This window comes from Lampetra fluviatilis, unplaced genomic scaffold (genome assembly GCF_964198595.1).
Source record: "Lampetra fluviatilis unplaced genomic scaffold, kcLamFluv1.1 SCAFFOLD_394, whole genome shotgun sequence".
Classification (NCBI taxonomy): Eukaryota; Metazoa; Chordata; class Hyperoartia; order Petromyzontiformes; family Petromyzontidae; genus Lampetra; species Lampetra fluviatilis.
The window spans coordinates 949-21,678 of record NW_027620936.1 but is presented as its reverse complement, the minus strand read 5'-3'; the positions used below and the strand labels follow the sequence as shown (position 1 = coordinate 21,678).

The window sequence follows — 20,730 nt, the reverse complement described above, 5'->3', positions numbered from 1 at the left end:
GTGACTGAGTGAGTGGGTGAGTGACTGAGTGAGTGGGTGAGTGACTGAGTGAGTGGGTGAGTGAGTGAGTGAGTAGGCGAGTGACTGAGTGAGTGAGTGAGTGACTGAGTGAGTGGGTGAGTGAGTGGGTGAGTGACTGAGTGAGTGGGTGAGTGAGTGGGTGAGTGAGTGAGTGACTGAGTGAGTGAGTGAGTGGGTGAGTGAGTGACTGAGTGAGTGAGTGAGTGGGTGAGTGAGTGGGTGAGTAACTGAGTGAGTGGGTGAGTGAATGAATGAATGAATGAGTGAGTGAGTGACTGAGTGACTGAGTGAGTGGGTGAGTGAGTGGGTGAGTGACTGAGTGAGTGGGTGAGTGGGTGGGTGAGTGACTGAGTGACTGACTGAGTGAATGAATGAATGAGTGAGTGACTGAGTGAGTGGGTGAGTGACTGAGTGAGTGGGTGAGTGGGTGGGTGAGTGACTGAGTGAGTGACTGAGTGAGTGAGTGAATGAGTGAGTGAATGAGTGAGTGACTGAGTGAGTGGGTGAGTGGGTGAGTGAGTGAGTAGGTGAGTGAGTGAGTGGGTGAGTGACTGAGTGAGTGAGTGGGTGGGTGAGTGACTGAGTGAGTGAGTGACTGAGTGAGTGGGTGAGTGAGTGAGTGGGTGAGTGAGTGACTGAGTGAGTGACTGAGTGAGTGGGTGAGTGGGTGAGAGAGTGGGTGAGTGACTGAGTGACTGAGTGAGTGGGTGAGTGACTGAGTGAGTGGGTGAGTGACTGAGTGAGTGGGTGAGTGAGTGAGTGAGTAGGCGAGTGACTGAGTGAGTGAGTGAGTGACTGAGTGAGTGGGTGAGTGAGTGGGTGAGTGACTGAGTGAGTGGGTGAGTGAGTGGGTGAGTGAGTGAGTGACTGAGTGAGTGAGTGAGTGGGTGAGTGAGTGACTGAGTGAGTGAGTGAGTGGGTGAGTGAGTGGGTGAGTAACTGAGTGAGTGGGTGAGTGAATGAATGAATGAGTGAGTGAGTGACTGAGTGACTGAGTGAGTGGGTGAGTGAGTGGGTGAGTGACTGAGTGAGTGGGTGAGTGAGTGGGTGAGTGACTGAGTGACTGACTGAGTGAGTGAGTGAATGAGTGAGTGAATGAGTGAGTGACTGAGTGAGTGGGTGAGTGAGTGGGTGAGTGAGTGAGTGAGTAGGTGAGTGAGTGAGTGAGTGGGTGAGTGGGTGAGTGAGTGAGTGGGTGAGTAGGTGAGTGAATGAGTGAGTGAATGAGTGAGTGACTGAGTGAGTGGGTGAGTGACTGAGTGAGTGGGTGAGTGAGTGAGTGAGTAGGCGAGTGACTGAGTGAGTGAGTGAGTGACTGAGTGAGTGGGTGAGTGAGTGGGTGAGTGACTGAGTGAGTGGGTGAGTGAGTGGGTGAGTGAGTGAGTGACTGAGTGAGTGAGTGAGTGGGTGAGTGAGTGACTGAGTGAGTGAGTGAGTGGGTGAGTGAGTGGGTGAGTAACTGAGTGAGTGGGTGAGTGAATGAATGAATGAATGAGTGAGTGAGTGACTGAGTGACTGAGTGAGTGGGTGAGTGAGTGGGTGAGTGACTGAGTGAGTGGGTGAGTGGGTGGGTGAGTGACTGAGTGACTGACTGAGTGAATGAATGAATGAGTGAGTGACTGAGTGAGTGGGTGAGTGACTGAGTGAGTGGGTGAGTGGGTGGGTGAGTGACTGAGTGAGTGACTGAGTGAGTGAGTGAATGAGTGAGTGAATGAGTGAGTGACTGAGTGAGTGGGTGAGTGGGTGAGTGAGTGAGTAGGTGAGTGAGTGAGTGGGTGAGTGACTGAGTGAGTGAGTGGGTGGGTGAGTGACTGAGTGAGTGAGTGACTGAGTGAGTGGGTGAGTGAGTGAGTGGGTGAGTGAGTGACTGAGTGAGTGACTGAGTGAGTGGGTGAGTGGGTGAGAGAGTGGGTGAGTGACTGAGTGACTGAGTGAGTGGGTGAGTGACTGAGTGAGTGGGTGAGTGACTGAGTGAGTGGGTGAGTGAGTGAGTGAGTAGGCGAGTGACTGAGTGAGTGAGTGAGTGACTGAGTGAGTGGGTGAGTGAGTGGGTGAGTGACTGAGTGAGTGGGTGAGTGAGTGGGTGAGTGAGTGAGTGACTGAGTGAGTGAGTGAGTGGGTGAGTGAGTGACTGAGTGAGTGAGTGAGTGGGTGAGTGAGTGGGTGAGTAACTGAGTGAGTGGGTGAGTGAATGAATGAATGAGTGAGTGAGTGACTGAGTGACTGAGTGAGTGGGTGAGTGAGTGGGTGAGTGACTGAGTGAGTGGGTGAGTGAGTGGGTGAGTGACTGAGTGACTGACTGAGTGAGTGAGTGAATGAGTGAGTGAATGAGTGAGTGACTGAGTGAGTGGGTGAGTGAGTGGGTGAGTGAGTGAGTGAGTGAGTGAGTAGGTGAGTGAGTGAGTGAGTGGGTGAGTGGGTGAGTGAGTGAGTGGGTGAGTAGGTGAGTGAATGAGTGAGTGAATGAGTGAGTGACTGAGTGAGTGGGTGAGTGAGTGGGTGAGTGAGTAGGTGAGTGAGTGAGTGGGTGAGTGGGTGGGTGAGTGAGTGAGTGAGTGGGTGAGTAGGTGAGTGAGTGAGTGGGTGAGTGGGTGGGTGAGTGAGTGAGTGAGTGGGTGAGTGAGTGGGTGAGTGACTGAGTGAGTGAGTGAGTGAGTGGGTGAGTGAGTGAGTGACTGAGTGAGTGGGTGAGTGAGTGGGTGAGTGAGTGACTGAGTGGGTGAGTGACTGAGTGAGTGGGTGAGTGAGTGGGTGAGTGAGTGGGTGAGTGAGTGGGTGAGTGACTGAGTGAGTGGGTGAGTGAGTGACTGAGTGAGTGAGTGGGTGAGTGAGTGAGTGACTGAGTGAGTGGGTGAGTGAGTGGGTGAGTGAGTGACTGAGTGGGTGAGTGACTGAGTGAGTGGGTGAGTGAGTGGGTGAGTGAGTGGGTGAGTGAGTGGGTGAGTGACTGAGTGAGTGGGTGAGTGAGTGACTGAGTGAGTGGGTGAGTGAGTGCGTGAGTGACTGAGTGAGTGGGTGAGTGAGTGACTGAGTGCGTGGGTGAGTGAGTGACTGAGTGAGTGGGTGAGTGAGTGGGTGAGTGACTGAGTGAGTGGGTGAGTGGTTGAGCGGGTGAGTGAGCGGGTGAGTAAGTGGGTGAGTGAGTGACTGAGTGGGTGAGTGACTGAGTGAGTGGGTGAGTGGGTGAGTGAGTGAATGAGTGAGTGACTGAGTGAGTGAGTGAGTGAATGAGTGAGTGAATGAGTGAGTGACTGAGTGAGTGGGTGAGTGACTGAGTGAGTGACTGAGTGAGTGGGTGAGTGACTGAGTGAGTGGGTGAGTGACTGAGTGAGTGGGTGAGTGGGTGGGTGAGTGACTGAGTGAGTGACTGAGTGAGTGAGTGAATGAGTGAGTGAATGAGTGAGTGACTGAGTGAGTGGGTGAGTGAGTGGGTGAGTGAGTGAGTAGGTGAGTGAGTGAGTGGGTGAGTGAGTGACTGAGTGAGTGAGTGGGTGGGTGAGTGACTGAGTGAGTGAGTGACTGAGTGAGTGGGTGAGTGAGTGAGTGGGTGAGTGAGTGACTGAGTGAGTGACTGAGTGAGTGGGTGAGTGGGTGAGAGAGTGGGTGAGTGACTGAGTGACTGAGTGAGTGGGTGAGTGACTGAGTGAGTGGGTGAGTGACTGAGTGAGTGGGTGAGTGAGTGAGTGAGTAGGCGAGTGACTGAGTGAGTGAGTGAGTGACTGAGTGAGTGGGTGAGTGAGTGGGTGAGTGACTGAGTGAGTGGGTGAGTGAGTGGGTGAGTGAGTGAGTGACTGAGTGAGTGAGTGAGTGGGTGAGTGAGTGACTGAGTGAGTGAGTGAGTGGGTGAGTGAGTGGGTGAGTAACTGAGTGAGTGGGTGAGTGAATGAATGAATGAATGAGTGAGTGAGTGACTGAGTGACTGAGTGAGTGGGTGAGTGAGTGGGTGAGTGACTGAGTGAGTGGGTGAGTGGGTGGGTGAGTGACTGAGTGACTGACTGAGTGAATGAATGAATGAGTGAGTGACTGAGTGAGTGGGTGAGTGACTGAGTGAGTGGGTGAGTGGGTGGGTGAGTGACTGAGTGAGTGACTGAGTGAGTGAGTGAATGAGTGAGTGAATGAGTGAGTGACTGAGTGAGTGGGTGAGTGGGTGAGTGAGTGAGTAGGTGAGTGAGTGAGTGGGTGAGTGACTGAGTGAGTGAGTGGGTGGGTGAGTGACTGAGTGAGTGAGTGACTGAGTGAGTGGGTGAGTGAGTGAGTGGGTGAGTGAGTGACTGAGTGAGTGACTGAGTGAGTGGGTGAGTGGGTGAGAGAGTGGGTGAGTGACTGAGTGACTGAGTGAGTGGGTGAGTGACTGAGTGAGTGGGTGAGTGACTGAGTGAGTGGGTGAGTGAGTGAGTGAGTAGGCGAGTGACTGAGTGAGTGAGTGAGTGACTGAGTGAGTGGGTGAGTGAGTGGGTGAGTGACTGAGTGAGTGGGTGAGTGAGTGGGTGAGTGAGTGAGTGACTGAGTGAGTGAGTGAGTGGGTGAGTGAGTGACTGAGTGAGTGAGTGAGTGGGTGAGTGAGTGGGTGAGTAACTGAGTGAGTGGGTGAGTGAATGAATGAATGAGTGAGTGAGTGACTGAGTGACTGAGTGAGTGGGTGAGTGAGTGGGTGAGTGACTGAGTGAGTGGGTGAGTGAGTGGGTGAGTGACTGAGTGACTGACTGAGTGAGTGAGTGAATGAGTGAGTGAATGAGTGAGTGACTGAGTGAGTGGGTGAGTGAGTGGGTGAGTGAGTGAGTGAGTGAGTGAGTAGGTGAGTGAGTGAGTGAGTGGGTGAGTGGGTGAGTGAGTGAGTGGGTGAGTAGGTGAGTGAATGAGTGAGTGAATGAGTGAGTGACTGAGTGAGTGGGTGAGTGAGTGGGTGAGTGAGTAGGTGAGTGAGTGAGTGGGTGAGTGGGTGGGTGAGTGAGTGAGTGAGTGGGTGAGTAGGTGAGTGAGTGAGTGGGTGAGTGGGTGGGTGAGTGAGTGAGTGAGTGGGTGAGTGAGTGGGTGAGTGACTGAGTGAGTGAGTGAGTGAGTGGGTGAGTGAGTGAGTGACTGAGTGAGTGGGTGAGTGAGTGGGTGAGTGACTGAGTGAGTGGGTGAGTGGTTGAGCGGGTGAGTGAGCGGGTGAGTGAGTGGGTGAGTGAGTGACTGAGTGGGTGAGTGACTGAGTGAGTGGGTGAGTGAGTGGGTGAGTGAGTGGGTGAGTGAGTGGGTGAGTGACTGAGTGAGTGGGTGAGTGAGTGACTGAGTGAGTGGGTGAGTGAGTGCGTGAGTGACTGAGTGAGTGGGTGAGTGAGTGACTGAGTGCGTGGGTGAGTGAGTGACTGAGTGAGTGGGTGAGTGAGTGGGTGAGTGACTGAGTGAGTGGGTGAGTGGTTGAGCGGGTGAGTGAGCGGGTGAGTAAGTGGGTGAGTGAGTGACTGAGTGGGTGAGTGACTGAGTGAGTGGGTGAGTGGGTGAGTGAGTGAATGAGTGAGTGACTGAGTGAGTGAGTGAGTGAGTGAATGAGTGAGTGAATGAGTGAGTGACTGAGTGAGTGGGTGAGTGACTGAGTGAGTGACTGAGTGAGTGGGTGAGTGACTGAGTGAGTGGGTGAGTGACTGAGTGAGTGACTGAGTGAGTGGGTGAGTGGGTGGGTGAGTGGGTGAGTGACTGAGTGAGTGGGTGAGTGGGTGGGTGAGTGACTGAGTGAGTGGGTGAGTGACTGAGTGAGTGACTGAGTGAGTGGGTGAGTGGGTGGGTGAGTGAGTGGGTGAGTGACTGAGTGAGTGGGTGAGTGACTGAGTGAGTGACTGAGTGAGTGGGTGAGTGGGTGGGTGAGTGACTGAGTGAGTGGGTGAGTGAGTGGGTGAGTGACTGAGTGAGTGGGTGAGTGAGTGACTGAGTGAGTGGGTGAGTGAGTGAGTGACTGAGTGAGTGGGTGAGTGAGTGGGTGAGTGACTGAGTGAGTGGGTGAGTGGTTGAGCGGGTGAGTGAGCGGGTGAGTGAGTGGGTGAGTGAGTGACTGAGTGGGTGAGTGACTGAGTGAGTGGGTGAGTGAGTGACTGAGTGAGTGGGTGAGTGGGTGGGTGAGTGACTGAGTGAGTGGGTGAGTGACTGAGTGAGTGACTGAGTGAGTGGGTGAGTGGGTGGGTGAGTGAGTGGGTGAGTGAGTGGGTGAGTGGGTGGGTGAGTGACTGAGTGAGTGGGTGAGTGACTGAGTGAGTGACTGAATGAGTGGGTGAGTGGGTGGGTGAGTGAGTGGGTGAATGAGTGGGTGATTGAGTGGGTGAGTGAATGAGTGAGTGACTGAGTGAGTGAGTGAGTGAATGAGTGAGTGAATGAGTGAGTGACTGAGTGAGTGGGTGAGTGACTGAGTGAGTGACTGAGTGAGTGGGTGAGTGGGTGGGTGAGTGACTGAGTGAGTGGGTGAGTGACTGAGTGAGTGACTGAGTGAGTGGGTGAGTGGGTGGGTGAGTGAGTGGGTGAGTGGGTGGGTGAGTGACTGAGTGAATGGGTGAGTGACTGAGTGAGTGACTGAGTGAGTGGGTGAGTGGGTGGGTGAGTGAGTGGGTGAGTGACTGAGTGAGTAGGTGAGTGAGTGAGCGGGTGAGTGAGTGGGTGAGTGAGTAGGTGAGTGAGTGAGTGGGTGAATGAGTGGGTGATTGAGTGGGTGAGTGAGTGAATGAGTGAGTGACTGAGTGAGTGAGTGAGTGAATGAGTGAGTGAATGAGTGAGTGACTGAGTGAGTGGGTGAGTGACTGAGTGAGTGACTGAGTGAGTGGGTGAGTGGGTGGGTGAGTGACTGAGTGAGTGGGTGAGTGACTGAGTGAGTGACTGAGTGAGTGGGTGAGTGGGTGGGTGAGTGAGTGGGTGAGTGGGTGGGTGAGTGACTGAGTGAATGGGTGAGTGACTGAGTGAGTGACTGAGTGAGTGGGTGAGTGGGTGGGTGAGTGAGTGGGTGAGTGACTGAGTGAGTGGGTGAGTGAGTGGGTGAGTGACTGAGTGAGTGGGTGAGTGGTTGAGCGGGTGAGTGAGCGGGTGAGTGAGTGGGTGAGTGAGTGACTGAGTGGGTGAGTGACTGAGTGAGTGGGTGAGTGAGTGGGTGAGTGAGTGGGTGAGTGAGTGAGTGGGTGAGTGACTGAGTGAGTGGGTGAGTGAGTGACTGAGTGAGTGGGTGAGTGAGTGCGTGAGTGACTGAGTGAGTGGGTGAGTGAGTGACTGAGTGCGTGGGTGAGTGAGTGACTGAGTGAGTGGGTGAGTGAGTGGGTGAGTGACTGAGTGAGTGGGTGAGTGGTTGAGCGGGTGAGTGAGCGGGTGAGTAAGTGGGTGAGTGAGTGACTGAGTGGGTGAGTGACTGAGTGAGTGGGTGAGTGGGTGAGTGAGTGAATGAGTGAGTGACTGAGTGAGTGAGTGAGTGAATGAGTGAGTGAATGAGTGAGTGACTGAGTGAGTGGGTGAGTGACTGAGTGAGTGACTGAGTGAGTGGGTGAGTGACTGAGTGAGTGGGTGAGTGACTGAGTGAGTGACTGAGTGAGTGGGTGAGTGGGTGGGTGAGTGGGTGAGTGACTGAGTGAGTGGGTGAGTGGGTGGGTGAGTGACTGAGTGAGTGGGTGAGTGACTGAGTGAGTGACTGAGTGAGTGGGTGAGTGGGTGGGTGAGTGAGTGGGTGAGTGACTGAGTGAGTGGGTGAGTGACTGAGTGAGTGACTGAGTGAGTGGGTGAGTGGGTGGGTGAGTGACTGAGTGAGTGGGTGAGTGAGTGGGTGAGTGACTGAGTGAGTGGGTGAGTGAGTGACTGAGTGAGTGGGTGAGTGAGTGAGTGACTGAGTGAGTGGGTGAGTGAGTGGGTGAGTGACTGAGTGAGTGGGTGAGTGGTTGAGCGGGTGAGTGAGCGGGTGAGTGAGTGGGTGAGTGAGTGACTGAGTGGGTGAGTGACTGAGTGAGTGGGTGAGTGAGTGACTGAGTGAGTGGGTGAGTGGGTGGGTGAGTGACTGAGTGAGTGGGTGAGTGACTGAGTGAGTGACTGAGTGAGTGGGTGAGTGGGTGGGTGAGTGAGTGGGTGAGTGAGTGGGTGAGTGGGTGGGTGAGTGACTGAGTGAGTGGGTGAGTGACTGAGTGAGTGACTGAATGAGTGGGTGAGTGGGTGGGTGAGTGAGTGGGTGAATGAGTGGGTGATTGAGTGGGTGAGTGAGTGAATGAGTGAGTGACTGAGTGAGTGAGTGAGTGAATGAGTGAGTGAATGAGTGAGTGACTGAGTGAGTGGGTGAGTGACTGAGTGAGTGACTGAGTGAGTGGGTGAGTGGGTGGGTGAGTGACTGAGTGAGTGGGTGAGTGACTGAGTGAGTGACTGAGTGAGTGGGTGAGTGGGTGGGTGAGTGAGTGGGTGAGTGGGTGGGTGAGTGACTGAGTGAGTGGGTGAGTGACTGAGTGAGTGACTGAGTGAGTGGGTGAGTGGGTGGGTGAGTGAGTGGGTGAGTGACTGAGTGAGTAGGTGAGTGAGTGAGCGGGTGAGTGAGTGGGTGAGTGAGTAGGTGAGTGAGTGAGTGACTGAGTGGGTGGGTGAGTGAGTGAGTGAGTGGGTGGGTGAGTGACTGAGTGGGTGGGTGAGTGAGTGGGTGAGTGACTGAGTGAGTGGGTGAGTGAGTGAGTGACTGAGTGGGTGGGTGACTGAGTGGGTGAGTGAGTGACTGAGTGAGTGAGTAGGTGAGTGAGTGAGTGAGTGGGTGAGTGAGTGGGTGAGTGAGTGGGTGATTGAGTGGGTGAGTGAATGAGTGAGTGACTGAGTGAGTGAGTGAGTGAGTGAATGAGTGAGTGAGTGAATGAGTGAGTGACTGAGTGAGTGGGTGAGTGACTGAGTGAGTGAGTGACTGAGTGAGTGGGTGAGTGGGTGAGTGACTGAGTGAGTGGGTGAGTGACTGAGTGAGTGACTGAGTGAGTGGGTGAGTGGGTGGGTGAGTGAGTGGGTGAGTGGGTGGGTGAGTGACTGAGTGAGTGGGTGAGTGACTGAGTGAGTGACTGAGTGAGTGGGTGAGTGGGTGGGTGAGTGAGTGGGTGAGTGACTGAGTGAGTAGGTGAGTGAGTGAGCGGGTGAGTGAGTGGGTGAGTGAGTAGGTGAGTGAGTGAGTGACTGAGTGGGTGGGTGAGTGAGTGAGTGAGTGGGTGGGTGAGTGACTGAGTGAGTGACTGAGTGAGTGGGTGAGTGGGTGGGTGAGTGAGTGGGTGAGTGACTGAGTGAGTGGGTGAGTGAGTGAGTGACTGAGTGGGTGGGTGACTGAGTGGGTGAGTGAGTGACTGAGTGAGTGAGTGAGTAGGTGAGTGAGTGAGTGAGTGAGTGGGTGAGTGAGTGTGTGAGTGAGTGAGTGACTGAGTGAGTGACTGAGTGAGTGGGTGAGTGAGTGGGTGAGTGAGTAGTTGAGTGAGTGAGTGCGTGGGTGAGTGGGTGGGTGAGTGAGTGAGTGAGTGAATGACTGAGTGAGTGAATGAGTGAGTGACTGAGTGACTGAGTGAGTGACTGAGTGAGTGGGTGAGTGACTGAGTGAGTGGGTGAGTGGTTGAGCGGGTGAGTGAGCGGGTGAGTGGGTGGGTGAGTGAGTGAGTGAGTGAATGACTGAGTGAGTGAATGAGTGAGTGACTGAGTGACTGAGTGAGTGACTGAGTGAGTGGGTGAGTGACTGAGTGAGTGGGTGAGTGGTTGAGCGGGTGAGTGGGTGAGTGGTTGAGCGGGTGAGTGAGTGGGTGAGTGGGTGAGTGGGTGGGTGAGTGGGTGAGTGGGTGAGTGAGTGGGTGAGTGGGTGAGTGAGTGGGTGAGTGGGTGAGTGGGTGAGTGGGTGAGTGGGTGAGTGAGTGAGTGGGTGAGTGAGTGAGTGGGTGAGTGAGTGAGTGGGTGAGTGGGTGAGTGAGTGGGTGAGTGGGTGAGTGAGTGAGTGGGTGAGTGAGTGAGTGGGTGAGTGGGTGAGTGAGTGGGTGAGTGGGTGAGTGAGTGGGTGAGTGACTGAGTGAGTGGGTGAGTGAGTGGGTGAGTGAGTGGGTGAGTGGTTGAGCGGGTGAGTGAGTGGGTGAGCGTGTGGGTGAGTGAGTGGGTGAGTGGTTGAGCGGGTGAGTGAGTGGGTGAGTGAGTGGGTGAGTGAGTGGGTGAGTGGTTGAGCGGGTGAGTGAGTGGGTGAGTGGGTGAGTGGGTGAGTGAGTGGGTGAGTGAGTGGGTGGGTGAGTGGGTGAGTGAGTGGGTGAGTGGGTGAGTGAGTGGGTGAGTGAGTGGGTGAGTGAGTGGGTGAGTGAGTGGGTGAGTGGGTGAGTGAGTGGGTGAGTGGGTGAGTGGGTGGGTGAGTGGGTGAGTGAGTGAGTGGGTGAGTGGGTGAGTGAGTGGGTGAGTGAGTGGGTGAGTGAGTGGGTGAGTGAGTGAGTGGGTGAGTGGGTGAGTGAGTGGGTGAGTGGGTGAGTGGGTGAGTGAGTGGGTGAGTGAGTGGGTGAGTGGGTGAGTGAGTGGGTGAGTGGGTGAGTGAGTGAGTGGGTGAGTGGGTGAGTGGGTGAGTGAGTGGGTGAGTGGGTGAGTGGGTGAGTGGGTGAGTGAGTGGGTGAGTGGGTGAGTGAGTGGGTGGGTGAGTGGGTGAGTGAGTGGGTGAGTGGGTGAGTGGGTGAGTGGGTGAGTGGGTGAGTGAGTGGGTGGGTGAGTGGGTGAGTGAGTGGGTGAGTGGGTGAGTGGGTGAGTGGGTGAGTGGGTGAGTGAGTGGGTGGGTGAGTGGGTGAGTGAGTGGGTGAGTGAGTGAGTGAGTGGGTGAGTGAGTGAGTGAGCGAGTGGGTGAGTGAGTGAGTGAGTGGGTGAGTGAGTGAGTGAGCGAGTGGGTGAGTGGGTGAGTGAGTGAGTGGGTGAGTGAGTGAGTGACTGAGTGGGTGGGTGACTGAGTGGGTGAGTGAGTGACTGAGTGAGTGAGTGAGTGAGTAGGTGAGTGAGTGAGTGAGTGAGTGAGTGAGTGAGTGAGTGAGTGAGTGACTGAGTGAGTGACTGAGTGAGTGGGTGAGTGAGTGGGTGAGTGAGTAGTTGAGTGAGTGAGTGCGTGGGTGAGTGGGTGGGTGAGTGAGTGAGTGAGTGAATGACTGAGTGAGTGAATGAGTGAGTGACTGAGTGACTGAGTGAGTGACTGAGTGAGTGGGTGAGTGACTGAGTGAGTGGGTGAGTGGTTGAGCGGGTGAGTGAGCGGGTGAGTGGGTGGGTGAGTGAGTGAGTGAGTGAGTGAATGACTGAGTGAGTGAATGAGTGAGTGACTGAGTGACTGAGTGAGTGACTGAGTGAGTGGGTGAGTGACTGAGTGAGTGGGTGAGTGGTTGAGCGGGTGAGTGGGTGAGTGGTTGAGCGGGTGAGTGAGTGGGTGAGTGGGTGAGTGGGTGGGTGAGTGGGTGAGTGGGTGAGTGAGTGGGTGAGTGGGTGAGTGAGTGGGTGAGTGGGTGAGTGGGTGAGTGAGTGAGTGGGTGAGTGGGTGAGTGAGTGAGTGAGTGAGTGAGTGAGTGAGTGGGTGAGTGGGTGAGTGAGTGAGTGGGTGAGTGAGTGAGTGGGTGAGTGGGTGAGTGAGTGGGTGAGTGGGTGAGTGAGTGGGTGAGTGACTGAGTGAGTGGGTGAGTGAGTGGGTGAGTGAGTGGGTGAGTGGTTGAGCGGGTGAGTGAGTGGGTGAGCGTGTGGGTGAGTGAGTGGGTGAGTGGTTGAGCGGGTGAGTGAGTGGGTGAGTGAGTGGGTGAGTGAGTGGGTGAGTGGTTGAGCGGGTGAGTGAGTGGGTGAGTGGGTGAGTGGGTGAGTGAGTGGGTGAGTGAGTGGGTGGGTGAGTGAGTGGGTGAGTGAGTGGGTGAGTGGGTGAGTGAGTGGGTGAGTGAGTGGGTGAGTGAGTGGGTGAGTGAGTGGGTGAGTGGGTGAGTGAGTGGGTGAGTGGGTGAGTGGGTGGGTGAGTGGGTGAGTGAGTGAGTGGGTGAGTGGGTGAGTGAGTGGGTGAGTGAGTGGGTGAGTGAGTGGGTGAGTGAGTGAGTGGGTGAGTGGGTGAGTGAGTGGGTGAGTGGGTGAGTGGGTGAGTGAGTGGGTGAGTGAGTGAGTGGGTGAGTGGGTGAGTGAGTGGGTGAGTGGGTGAGTGAGTGAGTGGGTGAGTGGGTGAGTGGGTGAGTGAGTGGGTGAGTGGGTGAGTGGGTGAGTGGGTGAGTGGGTGAGTGGGTGAGTGAGTGGGTGGGTGAGTGGGTGAGTGAGTGGGTGAGTGGGTGAGTGGGTGAGTGGGTGAGTGGGTGAGTGAGTGGGTGGGTGAGTGAGTGGGTGAGTGGGTGGGTGAGTGAGTGGGTGAGTGGGTGAGTGGGTGAGTGAGTGGGTGAGTGGGTGAGTGGGTGAGTGGGTGAGTGGGTGAGTGAGTGGGTGGGTGAGTGGGTGAGTGAGTGGGTGAGTGGGTGAGTGGGTGAGTGGGTGAGTGGGTGAGTGAGTGGGTGGGTGAGTGAGTGAGTGGGTGAGTGGGTGGGTGAGTGGGTGAGTGAGTGGGTGAGTGAGTGAGTGAGTGGGTGGGTGAGTGGGTGAGTGAGTGGGTGAGTGGGTGAGTGAGTGGGTGAGTGGGTGAGTGAGTGGGTGAGTGGGTGAGTGAGTGGGTGAGTGAGTGGGTGAGTGAGTGAGTGGGTGAGTGAGTGGGTGAGTGGGTGAGCGAGGGGTGAGTTGCTCACCCCCTGAGTGGGTGAGTGACTGAGTGACTGAGTGAGTGGGTGAGTGGGTGAGTGAGTGGGTGAGTGGGTGAGTGGGTGAGTGGGTGAGTGGGTGAGCGAGGGGTGAGTTGCTCACCCCCTGAGTGGGTGAGTGACTGAGTGACTGAGTGAGTGGGTGAGTGGGTGAGTGAGTGGGTGAGTGGGTGAGTGGGTGAGTGGGTGAGTGGGTGAGCGAGGGGTGAGTTGCTCACCCCCTGAGTGGGTGAGTGACTGAGTGACTGAGTGAGTGGGTGAGTGGGTGAGTGAGTGGGTGAGTGGGTGAGTGGGTGAGTGGGTGAGTGGGTGAGCGAGGGGTGAGTTGCTCACCCCCTGAGTGGGTGAGTGACTGAGTGACTGAGTGAGTGGGTGAGTGGGTGAGTGAGTGGGTGAGTGGGTGAGTGGGTGAGTGGGTGAGTGGGTGAGTGGGTGAGCGAGGGGTGAGTTGCTCACCCCCTGAGTGGGTGAGTGACTGAGTGACTGAGTGAGTGGGTGAGTGGGTGAGTGAGTGGGTGAGTGGGTGAGTGGGTGAGTGGGTGAGTGGGTGAGCGAGGGGTGAGTTGCTCACCCCCTGAGTGGGTGAGTGACTGAGTGACTGAGTGAGTAGGTGAGTGGGTGAGTGAGTGGGTGAGTGGGTGAGTGGGTGAGTGGGTGAGCGAGGGGTGAGGTGCTCACCCCCTGAGTGAACACAGAAGAGGTGCCACTCTCGATGAGGCTGTCCAGTTGCTCTGCAGTGACGTTCTGGCCAGCTGAGTGCAACAAACATCGTCAACATCAACAACATCATCATCAACATCAACAACATCAACAACATCGTCAACAACATCGTCAACATCAACAACATCAACAACATCGTCAACAACATCATCAACATCAACAACATCAACATCATCAACAACATCGTCAACAACATAAACATCAGAAACATCATCATCATCAACGTCATCAACAACATCATCAACATCATCATCATCATCAACAACATCATCATCAACGTCATCAACAACATCATCAACATCATCATCATCAACATCATCAACGTCAACATCATCGTCAACATGTCAACATCATCATCAACATCATCAACATCATCATCATGTCAACATCATCATCATCGTCAACATCATCGTCAACATCATCATCATCGTCAACAACAACGTCAACATCATCAACATCATCATCATCGTCAACAACATCATCATCATCATCAACATCATCATCAACATCATCATCAACATCATCATCAACATCATCATCATCATGTCAACATCATCATCATCAACATCATCAAACGTGGTGGTGATGATGGTGGTAGTGGTTATAATAGTGGTAGTGGTGGTGATAGTAGTGGTGGTGGTAGTGGTGGTGGTGGTAGTGATAGTGGTGGTGGTGGTGGTGGTAGTGGTGGTGGTAGTGGTGATGGTAGTGGTGATGGTAGTGGTAGTAGTGGTGATGGTGGTGGTGATGGTAGTGGTGATGGTAGTGGTAGTGGTGATGGTAGTGGTGATGGTAGTGATGGTAGTGATGGTAGTGGTGATGGTAGTGGTGATGGTAGTGGTGATGGTAGTGGTGATGGTAGTGGTGATGGTAGTGGTGATGGTAGTGGTGATGGTAGTGGTAGTAGTGGTTGTGGTGGTGCTAGTGATGGTGCTAGTGGTAGTAGTAGTGATGGTAGTGATGTTGATGATGTTGGTAGTGATGATGTTGTTGATGTTGATGATGTTGGTAGTGATGATGATGATGTTGACTACCCCACCACTCACAGATGTCCATCTGCCTGAGTATGATAGTGATGTTGATGATGATGTTGATGATGATGTTGATGATGATGTTGACAACCCCATCACTCACAGATGTCCATCTGCCTGAGTATGATAGTGATGTTAGTGGTAGTAGTGGTAGTAGTAGTGATGGTAGTGATGATGATGTTGATGATGGTAGTGATGTTGATGTTGACTGTCACCACTCACAGATGTCCATCTGCCTGAGTATGATAGTGATGTTGTTGATGATGATGATGTTGACAACCCCATCACTCACAGATGTCCATCTGCCTGAGTATGATAGTGATGTTGATGATGATGATGTTGACTACCCCACCACTCACAGATGTCCATCTGCCTGAGTATGATAGTGATGTTGATGATGATGATGTTGACTACCCCATCACTCACAGATGTCCATCTGCCTGAGTATGATAGTGATGTTGATGATGATGATGTTGACTACCCCATCACTCACAGATGTCCATCTGCCTGAGTATGATAGTGATGTTGATGATGATGATGTTGACAACCCCATCACTCACAGATGTCCATCTGCCTGAGTATGATAGTGATGTTGATGATGATGATGTTGACTACCCCACCACTCACAGATGTCCATCTGCCTGAGTATGATAGTGATGTTGATGATGATGATGTTGACTACCCCATCACTCACAGATGTCCATCTGCCTGAGTATGATAGTGATGTTGATGATGATGATGTTGACTACCCCATCACTCACAGATGTCCATCTGCCTGAGTATGATAGTGATGTTGATGATGATGATGTTGACAACCCCATCACTCACAGATGTCCATCTGCCTGCGTATGATAGTGATGTTGATGATGATGTTGATGATGATGATGTTGATGATGTTGACTACCCCATCACTCACAGATGTCCATCTGCCTGAGTATGATGTTGATGTTGATGATGTTGATGTTGACTGTCACCACTCACAGATGTCCATCTGCCTGAGTATGATAGTGATGTTGATGATGATGTTGATGATGATGATGTTGATGATGTTGACTACCCCATCACTCACAGATGTCCATCTGCCTGAGTATGATAGTGATGTTGATGATGATGATGTTGACTACCCCATCACTCACAGATGTCCATCTGCCTGAGTATGATAGTGATGTTGATGATGATGATGATGTTGACTACCCCATCACTCACAGATGTCCATCTGCCTGAGTATGATAGTGATGTTGATGATGATGATGTTGACAACCCCACCACTCACAGATGTCCATCTGCCTGAGTATGATAGTGATGTTGATGATGATGATGTTGACTACCCCATCACTCACAGATGTCCATCTGCCTGAGTATGATAGTGATGTTGATGATGATGATGTTGACAACCCCATCACTCACAGATGTCCATCTGCCTGAGTATGCGTTGCTTGCACAGGTCCCGGTGCTAGTGATGGTGATGATGGTAGTGATGGTAGTGATGATAGTGATGGTTGTGATGGTAGTTGTAGTAGTGATGATGATGATGTTGTTGATGATGTTGATGGCCACCACTCACAGATGTCCATCTGCCTGAGTATGATAGTGATGGTGATGTTGATGATGATGTTGACAACCCCATCACTCACAGATGTCCATCTGCCTGAGTATGATAGTGATGTTGATGTTGATGATGTTGACTACCCCACCACTCACAGATGTCCATCTGCCTGAGTATGATAGTGATGTTGATGTTGATGATGTTGATGATGATGTTGACTACCCCACCACTCACAGATGTCCATCTGCCTGAGTATGATAGTGATGTTGATGTTGATGATGTTGATGATGATGTTGACTACCCCACCACTCACAGATGTCCATCTGCCTGAGTATGATAGTGATGTTGATGTTGATGATGTTGATGATGTTGACTACCCCATCACTCACAGATGTCCATCTGCCTGAGTATGATAGTGATGTTGATGATGATGATGTTGACTACCCCATCACTCACAGATGTCCATCTGCCTGAGTATGATAGTGATGTTGTTGATGGTGATGATGTTGACTATCACCACTCACAGATGTCCATCTGCCTGAGTATGATAGTGATGTTGTTGATGTTGATGATGATGATGATGTTGACTACCCCACCACTCACAGATGTCCATCTGCCTGAGTATGATAGTGATGTTGATGTTGATGATGTTGATGATGATGTTGACTACCCCACCACTCACAGATGTCCATCTGCCTGAGTATGATAGTGATGTTGATGTTGATGATGTTGATGATGATGTTGACTACCCCACCACTCACAGATGTCCATCTGCCTGAGTATGATAGTGATGTTGATGTTGATGATGTTGATGATGATGTTGACTACCCCACCACTCACAGATGTCCATCTGCCTGAGTATGATAGTGATGTTGATGTTGATGATGTTGATGATGATGTTGACTACCCCACCACTCACAGATGTCCATCTGCCTGAGTATGATAGTGATGTTGATGTTGATGATGTTGATGATGATGTTGACTACCCCATCACTCACAGATGTCCATCTGCCTGAGTATGATAGTGATGTTGATGTTGATGATGTTGATGATGATGTTGACTACCCCATCACTCACAGATGTCCATCTGCCTGAGTATGATAGTGATGTTGATGATGATGTTGTTGACTACCCCACCACTCACAGATGTCCATCTGCCTGAGTATGATAGTGATGTTGATGATGTTGATGATGATGTTGACTACCCCACCACTCACAGATGTCCATCTGCCTGAGTATGATAGTGATGTTGATGATGATGATGTTGTTGATGATGTTGATGGCCACCACTCACAGATGTCCATCTGCCTGAGTATGATAGTGATGTTGATGTTGATGATGTTGATGATGATGTTGACTACCCCACCACTCACAGATGTCCATCTGCCTGAGTATGATAGTGATGTTGATGATGATGTTGATGATGATGATGTTGACTACCCCATCACTCACAGATGTCCATCTGCCTGAGTATGATAGTGATGTTGATGATGATGTTAATGATGATGATGTTGACTACCCCATCACTCACAGATGTCCATCTGCCTGAGTATGATAGTGATGTTGATGATGATGATGATGTTGTTGACTACCCCACCACTCACAGATGTCCATCTGCCTGAGTATGATAGTGATGTTGATGTTGATGATGTTGATGATGATGTTGACTACCCCATCACTCACAGATGTCCATCTGCCTGAGTATGATAGTGATGTTGATGATGATGTTGATGATGTTGACTACCCCACCACTCACAGATGTCCATCTGCCTGAGTATGCGTCGCTTGCACAGGTCCCGGTGCTCCGTCTGCAGGCCACTGTATTCCTTCATGACGTCCACAAAGCGCTGAGACGCCATCGTGTGCTGCACGCACACACAGGCAAAGGTCCCCCGTGTAGCCTCTAGCAAGCTGTAGGGGCAAGTGCCGTCGTGTGCTGCACGCACACACAGGCAAAGGTCCCCCGTGTAGCCTCTAGCAAGCTGTAGGGGCAAGTGCCGTCGTGTGCTGCACGCACACACAGGCAAAGGTCCCCCAGGTGGCCTCACACAGCATGTAGGGGCAAGTGCCGTCGTGTGCTGCACGCACACACAGGCAAAGGTCCCCCGTGTAGCCTCTAGCAAGCTGTAGGGGCAAGTGCTGTCAATAGCAAGTAGCAGCACCTACACACACTGGGTCATGTAGCCCGCATGCCCAGCCACCGCATGCCTAAACAGCGTTTGTTCGGCCGGATCGAGGGGGCTAAACGGGCGCGGCACGGGCTAGAGAAGAGATGGAGTGATGGGTGAGTGGGTGAGTGGGTGAGTGGGTGAGTGGGTGGGTGAGTGGGTGAGTGGGTGGGTGAGTGGGTGGGTGAGTGAGTGGGTGAGTGGGTGAGTGAGTGGGTGAGTGGGTGGGTGAGTGGGTGGGTGAGTGGGTGGGTGAGTGAGTGAGTCTGTGTGTGAGTGCCTATGACTGGTACCAGCGGTGTCAAGATCGGCCTCTGTGGAGGAGGAGGCTCGTGAAGGACGCTACTGGGCAGTTGGAGGCAGTCGCCCTCCAACAACAACGGAGGGCGGAGGAGCGACACTCACAACAACGAGCGGAGCGCCGGGCGGCTAAAGCACAGCAAGTTGGCACAGTAGGGGGCACAGGTGGTGCATCAGCCAGTCATCTCGGTCATCTCGGTCATCTCAGTCAGTCGACCCGTGGCACCTGCTGGGTCTGCCCGTGACCTCTTGCCAGCGGGCGTTCGACACTTCACGTGGCCTCAGGGTGCACATGGCCTGGCACAAGCGTCGTAGTGACGTCACCGCCACTTAGTGGCGAATGGCGGTTGTTGTTGTTGTTGTGTGTGTCACTGTGTGTGTGTGTCACTGTGTGTGTGTGTGTGTCACTGTGTGTGTGTGTGAGTCACTGTGTGTGTGTGTGTGTCACTGTGTGTGTGTGTGTCACTGTGTGTGTCACTGTGTGTGTGTGTGTCACTGTGTGTGTGTGTCACTGTGTGTGTGTCACTGTGTGTGTGTGTGTCACTGTGTGTGTGTCACTGTGTGTGTGTCACTGTGTGTGTCACTGTGTGTGTCACTGTGTGTGTCACTGTGTGTGTCACTGTGTGTGTCACTGTGTGTCACTGTGTGTGTGTGTGTCACTGTGTGTGTGTCACTGTGTGTCACGTGTGTGTGTGTGTCACTGTGTGTGTGTGTGTCACTGTGTGTGTGTGTCACTGTGTGTGTCACTGTGTGTGTGTGTCACTGTGTGTGTGTCACTGTGTGTGTCACTGTGTGTGTCACTGTGTGTGTGTGTGTCACTGTGTGTGTCACTGTGTGTGTGTCACTGTGTGTGTGTCACTGTGTGTGTGTGTCACTGTGTGTGTGTGTGTGTCACTGTGTGTGTGTCACTGTGTGTGTGTCACTGTGTGTGTGTGTCACTGTGTGTGTGTCACTGTGTGTGTGTGTCACTGTGTGTGTGTCACTGTGTGTGTGTGTGTCACTGTGTGTGTGTGTCGCTGTGTGTGTCACTGTGTGTCACTGTGTTTGTCACTGTGTGTCACTGTGTTTGTGTGTCACTGTGTGTGTGTGTCACTGTGTGTCACTGTGTGTGTGTGTGTGTGTCACTGTGTGTGTGTGTGTGTCACTGTGTGTGTCACTGTGTGTGTGTGTGTCACTGTGTGTGTGTCACTGTGTGTGTCACTGTGTGTGTGTCACTGTGTGTGTGTGTGTCACTGTGTGTGTGTGTCACTGTGTGTGTGTCACTGTGTGTCACTGTGTGTGTCACTGTGTGTGTCACTGTGTGTGTGTCACTGTGTGTGTGTGTCACTGTGTGTGTGTGTCACTGTGTGTGTGTGTGTCACTGTGTGTGTGTGTGTGTCACTGTGTGTCACTGTGTGTGTCACTGTGTGTGTGTCACTGTGTGTTGTGTGTCACTGTGTGTGTGTGTCACTGTGTGTGTGTGTCACTGTGTGTGTGTGTGTCACTGTGTGTGTGTGTGTGTCACTGTGTGTCACTGTGTGTGTGTCACTGTGTGTGTGTGTCACTGTGTGTGTGTCACTGTGTGTGTGTGTGTCACTGTGTGTGTGTGTGTCACTGTGTGTGTGTCACTGTGTGTGTGTGTGTCACTGTATGTGTGTGTGTCACTCACAGTGGTTTTCCTCATCCGTAACCTGGTGCAGGAATCATCATCCAGCATCGCTTCGAGATCTGAGATACAAAATAGAGACCCACAGACTCACTCACACAGAGACCCACAGACTCACACAGAGACCCACAGACTCACTCACACAGAGACCCACAGACTCACTCACACAGAGACCCACAGACTCACTCACACAGAGACCCACAGACTCACTCACACAGAGACCCACAGACTCACTCACACAGAGACCCACAGACTCACTCACACAGAGACCCACTCACACAGAGACCCACAGACTCACACAGAGACCCCACAGACTCACTCAACCCACAGAGACTCACTCACACAGAGACCCACAGACTCACTCACACAGAGACTCACTCACACAGAGACCCACAGACTCACACAGAGACCCACAGACTCACTCACACAGAGACTCACTCACACAGACACACTCACACAGAGACCCACAGACTCACTCACACAGAGACCCACAGACTCACTCACACAGAGACCCACAGACTCACTCACACAGAGACCCACAGACTCACACAGAGACCCACAGACTCACTCACACAGAGACTCACTCACACAGACACAACTCACA

General features: G+C 52.8%; 1 protein-coding gene across 1 annotated transcript in view; it reads right to left on the bottom strand.

Annotated features, from left to right (window-relative positions):
* LOC144954554 (syntaxin-2-like) overlaps window positions 1–20,224 on the bottom strand; it is a 56,387-nt gene extending 36,163 nt beyond the window's left edge. Inside the window, exons 1-3 of the mRNA XM_078885025.1 lie at window positions 20,130–20,224; window positions 17,770–17,878; window positions 13,395–13,468 (exon numbers count right to left, since the gene is read on the bottom strand). Of these exons, the coding sequence (XP_078741151.1) occupies window positions 13,395–13,468; window positions 17,770–17,878; window positions 20,130–20,177 (231 nt within the window). The 5' untranslated portion in view covers window positions 20,178–20,224. The remainder of the gene's footprint in view (window positions 1–13,394; window positions 13,469–17,769; window positions 17,879–20,129) is intronic.
* Between the last annotated feature and the right edge of the window lie 506 nt (window positions 20,225–20,730).